Below are 7,441 nucleotides of genomic sequence, written 5' to 3'. Positions count from 1 at the left end.
GCCCTAGTAGTAGTATTTTAATAACTCAAGTAATTCGTTTATAGCCTGTTTGATTCTTTTCAAGTCTTTCCAGTTTAAACAAAATGCACTTACATCATCTGCAATGCCAAAGATTTTAGATGTCAAGTACTTGAGTACGACAGTTCCAAATAACCAAAAACATCCCTGGATAACCTACAAAAGAAAAATACAACAAAAAATAAATAAATTGATGTTTCATATATCCATTCCACAGACATAGTCTAGGAATAAAAAAATAAATACTTTAATCGCACTTGAAATAAATCTCCATACCCAAGAAAAAGATGCTAAAAACTGCACCTAAGTTAAAATAAATAGTTACTCCAAAATCAAGGGAGTATCACTAAAAACAAAAATATAAACACATAATCTTATTATCAAAATTAATATATCTTATAAAAGATTTATAAAGCAATTAGTTAAAATCCCCTTCTACTAACAGTTTCTTACACATGCACAGCTCCTTAGGGAAAAAAGCATGGAAAATAAATAAAAGTGGAATTCTTTAACTATCTATCAAATATTAACCTTAACTTGCTTCATGAAAGGGCAATTTGGCACATTAAAACTGAGCCCTAATATGTTATAAAACTGTTAAATGCCCTGCATTCCATAGATCATTTCTTTCAAAGTAAAACATGAAACCAATAACATATTTTAGAGAAGGAAAAACGTATGCATTCAAATAGATTGATTCTTACCCATAAACTAAGTTCAGATACATTTATTTTCAAGAAATGTGGTTTCATTGCCAGTATACCCTGCATGGAGAAAAATAACATAGCATATAGTTACTACTTATAGACATAAATTCAAGTATCAAAAAGTACTTCTAAATAATAAGACTCTCAAGAAACTAAAATTCAGTACATTGTCGATGGTCCACAAAGTTCACCACACGATCACCACAAGTTCAGTGACTTCAAGAAATAGCCTCACTTTAACTGAAATAGATTAGGTCAGTTAGTGACTTTGTAAAGTTTAAAACAGAATCACCATATATAAATTTTTATGGCTGATTTTACACTTCTCTGATTTACCTAAGAACCAAGAAGTATAAAATAATTTCAGAATTTTATGAGTTCTCCTTAAGTTAAATATTAACTCTTAGAATAGACTACAAATGAGTTTTTAATGGATCAACTAAATAGTTCTCCTCTCTCAAATCTTATGGTAAGTAGACTCCCAAAATACAGTACCTATAGGGATCTAAATCTACTTCAAAGTTGGCAAAAATATGGTTAAAGATCAAAACATAAATATATGATCCCACATTAAGTCTTTCCGGAAGTTTCTGAATAGCTGGAAACACAAAATGTGATAAGATTCAGGTTTCAAAGTGATAACTATGTATCAAAATAGGCAAATGTTTGTTTAGTTAAAAATGCAAAAACATGCTATATTCTGTAACTGTTGGCATCATTTATTTTTATATACCAAAATATATGAAATATATATGAAATGCAAAATTCATATCTAAGATTCACCTCGTAGGTGTATCTAGTAGGAAACCTGATACACTGTAGGTGCACAACTAAAGGAGGAGAAATACCCTGCAAAATGTGCTTAGATTATATTTTACCGCACGTGATCTTCCATTCAATGGCTTCCCTGCACAGGGTCCCAACAGCCGTGTACTTTAACCTGTGTAATAGCAGGTTGCCTGTGTACACACATAAACTAGAGACCTGAGTGCCTCTTCACCTTTCCTAATTATAAATGGAATTCAGGGCCTGTAAGAACTATCAGAAATCTCAAAGCACAGCCACTCAGTTAGCGATTACTTTTGCCATTGTTGAAAACACAGCGTCTCCGCATGCTCACTGCTCATTCCTATGACTAAGTTACACTCACGTCANTTAAAGAGAAAATCATAAAATAGTTAATTTGTAAGACACAAAAAAGTACTACTTATAGGGAAATTTATAGATTTCAATGCATTTATCAGAAAATAAAAGGCTGAAAACAAAAGAGCCAAGCACTTTCACTCAAGCACCAGAAAAAGCTCCAGAAAAAGCTTCAAGAAAAGAGAAGGAAGGAAATGAGGACGACAGGATTTGGTGACAAACAGAAATACAACAAAACCAAAATGGACTTATAAAAAGGTGGTTCTTTGAAAATATTAATACAATTAACAGAAAGTAGGAAAACAGAAAACAAAAACAGCTCTTTATAGGAGACTAATATAATATTAATTCCAAATCCATATGAGGAAATTTAAATAAAAACATACAAGACCATTTCACATATATGTAAAAATTTCAATAAGAATTTTCACTAACTGAATTCTACAATTAAAAAAAAAAGAAACACGATCCATTTGATGACACTTATGAAATACGTAAGTGTCCTCCAAAGACATAAACTACCAAGAGCTTCCTAAAGAAAGTGGATTCATAGTTGAAAATCCTCCCATAAAGAAAACTCCAGGCCTTGAGGGTTTCACTGTCGAATTCCACCAAACATTTAAGGAAGAAATAATGCCAATTCTGCACAAATTCTCTTTGGAAATATGAGCTTGAATGCTTCCCACTAATTTTAGGATGTTAATATTACCTTCAAACCAAAACTGACAAAAATATTACAAGAAAATAAAACTACAGATCAGTATCCCTCATGAATATAGGGATCAAAAATCCTTAAAAACAGTAGCCAACCAATCCAATAATATATAGAAAGAATAGTAACATCATGAGCAAGTGATGGTTATCTAAGAAATATAGGTGAAATCAATACTCAAAAATCAGTGAGTATGGGGGTTTTCAGGTATGGCAGAGGAAGAAAGTGGCAAATACCCTCCCCACTAACAAGTATAAAATTGGACAAAACTGTCAAAAACAATCATATCACGTTCTAGAAATTGACCGAAAGTAAAACAATTTGAGATGCATTCATTCTTAAAAAGTACTGACACCCTCTGGGCAGGAATCTGGGGGTCTTGCCCAGGCCACCACCATCAGCAGCACCACCACCTCCACAACTCGGCAGACGCAGTTTTCCCAGGGCGGCGCTGGCCAGGAAAGGCAGAACATTTGCTACTGGAGGAAGCTGACGTGTTTGGGAGCAGAGAGCAAAAACATCTGTGCTCAGGGGCATTATCAGTAAAAGTAGCAAACTCAGTTAGGAAATGCCAGGCGAAAGCTCACAGCTCTGCCAGCCTAAGGTTGCAATGCCGGTGCAGTGAACAGCAGACTGGCAGACTAGCTAGAAATGTTGAGATTCTGGAAATGAGACAACCAATGAGGGGTAGGTAAGTTCTCACATCCCTGGTGGACTGGAAAGCTGCACACACGTGCTGGTGGCCCCGAGAGCCCAAGCGCTCCACGAATCTACGGCCGAATCTACCACCAACGGGGAGGTGGTGGTGCCCACATTTATGGAAGCTCCAAGAAGGGGTGGCAGGTGGGGAAAGGTGGGACACACCTGATGTTCACATCAGAGTTCACAGAGTAGGTCAGCCTACAAGGCTGGCCCTCAGCTGGCGTCCTGGAGCTTGGGTTTTGGAAGGCGCCCGCCACCCTAAATGACAGTAGTGGCTCACGGTCCCTCCTGCACGAACAGTGTGCTTTATGCTGAACACCGACATTCCTTCCGGGAGTCTGGAATTCTGATACATGCTGGGCACTGGGCTTCCCTGGTAGACAATGTGAGGCTTCTACCAACCAGGATGTTGATGGAGCAGGGATGGGAAATCCAGATGGCACTGAGAAAAGGCTCACTTAGTTCCCAGAAGACAGGGAGGTGTGTGTCTTAATAGNCCCTATGCTGTACTTTACGTCTCCATGACCATTTTGTAATTTTGTAACTACCAATTTGTACTTCTCAATCCCTTCACCTTATTCACCCAGCTCCCCTCCTGACATTTTGTTAAGTACCAGGTAACGTGTTAAGCGTCTTCTATACATTACCTCATCCGATCCTAACCACGACCAATAAAGTAGGTTCTTAAATTTCTATACTTCACAAACGAGGAAACTGAAACTAAGAAAAGTTAAGCGGTTTGTCCAAGTCAAGAAACTAGTGAATAGTTAGGATTCACATCCAGCTCTGACTTCATTTCTCAGGCAAGACTTCTCAAAGAACATTGAAAAGCAGCTCTTCAACTGCTGAATGTGAATATGAATATGGCCAGCATATTAAGAAGTACAAGCAGTGGGGAGGGCAGGGAGAGGCAGTCTGCTCCCTCTCTCAACAAGCTGGCTTCACCTGGCTTCACCTCTGAAGAGAAGGGGAGACAAGAGTGCACGGAAGACGGACACATCGACTACAGACTGGAGGGGAGTTACATAACGTCTGAACTGTTCCGCTATTTATCCTGTTGTCCTATGTGTAGTTTTCCTAGGCGTAAGAACGTACAGCATCATTCATAAACGAAATACACTTTACTTAAGGACTTACCAGTCCTCTTCAAGCACACTAACAAATATCGAATAACAAAAATAAAAGCATTCTTATAAAAGTGAGTTCATAAACGCATTGTACTAGTATATAAATCATTAATACCCATTAATAAATAAATTTTACATATTTCCCTACCCTGAACTTTATTTAAAAGTATTAATTTTAAAAAAATTTTAGGACTCAGAATCATATAACCTGTCAGCTCTATAACTTTGTACAAATGAGTTCACATAATTAAACACACGAAACTTAATAAAGTTGAAATATACCAAAGCCCCTTACCTGAGTAAGAAGCACAAACTGCGCAAACTGCCAGGGAAGCATGAAAAACACATTGGAAGCGCAGAGTGCGATGAGGCTTCCTCTGTAAAGTTTTGTAGCCCTTGAGAAGACAAATAAAGACCAGTGAATTAGTTTAAGCACCACATATTCTAGCATGGCTCCAAACTGCTGCAACTTAGAATCTCTAAACATAATGTGGTTACGACATAAACCAGGCGTAAAGGGAACCAGTGGGTCAGAAACAACACCTTCTGACACTCAATTACAACAATTTTCCATGAAACCAACAAAGCCAGACTAAGAGAGGGAGGGCATCTGGGTTAGCATATCCACTGAATTTTTTCAAACTACAATTTGGTGAATTCATAATCAAACACATTTAACGCTCCATTCAACAGACTCATCTGGAGACAGAGGATGTTAATGAAAAGACATCACCGGCCAGCACATTCTAAGTGCTAAGGGCTGGGCAGAGAGGTGCTGCAAGAACTCAGAATCTGGGCGGAGCAGCTGAGGGGGGTCTGTGGAGGATGTGGGAGAAGAGCCGGGTCCTGCACAGGTAGGTGACAAACATAGAGGAGCAAGTGAAGGCGGGGCCGTGCTGNATGGTGTTTCAATTTCACAAGATGAAAAGAGTTATGGAGACAGATGGTGGTGATGGTTACTCAACAATATGAATGTTCTTAATACCACTGATATGTAATGTACACTTAAAAGGATTAGGGTGGTAAATTTTATGTTATGAAGTTTACCATGATAAAAAAGTGGGGGGAAATCTTGTTTGGAGACAATTCTATGTATTTTTTTTCCTTTATGTAACTATAGGAATTTGTAAACAGGGACCAAATCAGGACCAATTCAAGCATAAAAATAAATAATGAAAAAAGTGGGTTATTCTGCAGTGCATAAAACAGATGCCATTTTCTCTTGGGCATAAGAGAAAAATTGGTAAAAGATATAAATAGGAATGTCACAGAGAAAGGAAATACAGAGTCCATAAACAAACCAAAAGATGTTCAGCTTTATTGAGTGAGAGAAAATACAAATTCAGACCATAAGGTACCATTGTATACTTACCAGAGTGACAAAATATAAAAGAATATAGAAAAACATGAACTGTTATACATTACTATTTGAAGTAGTCTAATCACTTTTGAAAAATGCTGCAGTATTAAATGGTGAAATTGAACACGTGTATAATTTACCACCCAGAAAGTCTACCAGGCAAACATCCTAGAGAAACTTAATGCATACACCCCCGGGGTATGTGTAAGAATGCACAGCATTATCCATAAAAGAAACAAAAATAAGAAAAGATCTAAATGCGTTTCAACAAGAAAACAGATAAACTGTGCTTTATTTATACAATGGAAATATAAAGCAAAGAAAACATCTAAACTCTAGTTATATACAAATCTCAGAAACCTGAGTAAAACCGTAAGTCTCATAAAAGGATACCATTTTTACAAACCCTAAAAAGAGGACTAATATTTAATAATAAAAATATACTATTTAGGAACACATGGCAAAGTCACAAAGAAAAGCAAGTGAATTATAATTTAAAAAGCCAGGACAGGGGCTCTCGCTAGGAGACGTAAGGGGATGTGTTCAGGGCACCCAGGGGCTTGTTCAAAGTAACGACAGTCCCGTGTTTCAGCTGGAGGGAAAGTTCATGGTGTTCATTTTATAACTTTGTTCCTAACTTCCCTATATATTATAAATGTCCTTTTATATGTATCAATTATTAGAGGATGAAAAATTATACTGGCATATCATAATAACATTAAAATTATAGGGGGAAAAAGCATCAAAATTATAAGAACTAATGAGAAAGAGAAGACAAAATGCTTTTAAAGCATAAGCCCTCATCAAAATTAACCATCCAGCCTTAGGACCTTTGCTCTAGCTGTTCCACCAACTTAGAATCTTCTTCACCTTCACCGTGATACCTACTTAGCTAACTCGCTCCCTCCTTCCAGTCGCTGCTCCACTCCCCGCCTCCGTGAGACCTGCCCAGACAGCCGCATTTGACACCTCAACCTCCCCCCAGCGCTGGCACTGCTCATCTCCCAGGGGTACCATGACTCTTTCTTTCCTTTTTCTCTATAGTCCTATGGCCTTCCAACATACCGTACTGTTTACCCACTTACTGTAGTTATCATTGTCCTCTGTCTAGAATGCAATCGACATGTGTAGCTGTGCTCACCGGTACGTCCCACATGCCTGGGCAGTTGGTGCTCAGTATATAAACATTCCACGTCATTCTAACAGAAGGCTCCTGGATAATATGCCATTCCATTTTCTCTTTCATGAATGCTCTCTTCTAATGATAACGTGTAAGTCAAGCACAGCCTCACTGAGATAACACGAGCCAAATAAAAATTGTCTGGGCGGCCTATGTTAATTATATCACAGTTTTTGAATGACATTTGTTTTAATTATGGAATCATGTTACGACCAGTTTCAACCAAAAACAAATCAAATACTAATCAGGAGTTGGTTTTAAGGTCAAACTCAATGGGGAAAAATAACAAATTTAAAAACCATTACCATGTGTATATAAATGATCTTCCGTAGTTTGCATATATCAATGTACCCCACAACATGTACTGTGAATAATGATGCAATCTGAAATTTAAAAAGAAGCTAAGTTAAAAATAAAAACTATATATACAATGAATAGCTGTAAGAATGAAGAAAAGATTATCTCTATTTTTGTTTCAAATTAATTTTATTT

The 7,441-nt window shown here is 37.3% G+C and overlaps 1 protein-coding gene across 1 annotated transcript in view; it reads right to left on the bottom strand.

Moving 5' to 3' along the window:
- Positions 1 to 7,441, bottom strand: part of DPY19L1 (dpy-19 like C-mannosyltransferase 1) — an 85,046-nt gene that overhangs the window by 32,319 nt on the left and 45,286 nt on the right. Inside the window, exons 9-12 of the mRNA XM_019655700.1 lie at positions 4,705 to 4,804; positions 892 to 912; positions 723 to 782; positions 94 to 174 (exon numbers count right to left, since the gene is read on the bottom strand). Of these exons, the coding sequence (XP_019511245.1) occupies positions 94 to 174; positions 723 to 782; positions 892 to 912; positions 4,705 to 4,804 (262 nt within the window). The remainder of the gene's footprint in view (positions 1 to 93; positions 175 to 722; positions 783 to 891; positions 913 to 4,704; positions 4,805 to 7,441) is intronic.

Source organism: Hipposideros armiger, unplaced genomic scaffold (assembly GCF_001890085.2).
Source record: "Hipposideros armiger isolate ML-2016 unplaced genomic scaffold, ASM189008v1 scaffold_244, whole genome shotgun sequence".
NCBI classification, from domain to species: domain Eukaryota; kingdom Metazoa; phylum Chordata; class Mammalia; order Chiroptera; family Hipposideridae; genus Hipposideros; species Hipposideros armiger.
This window is presented reverse-complemented; position numbering and strand designations above follow the sequence as displayed.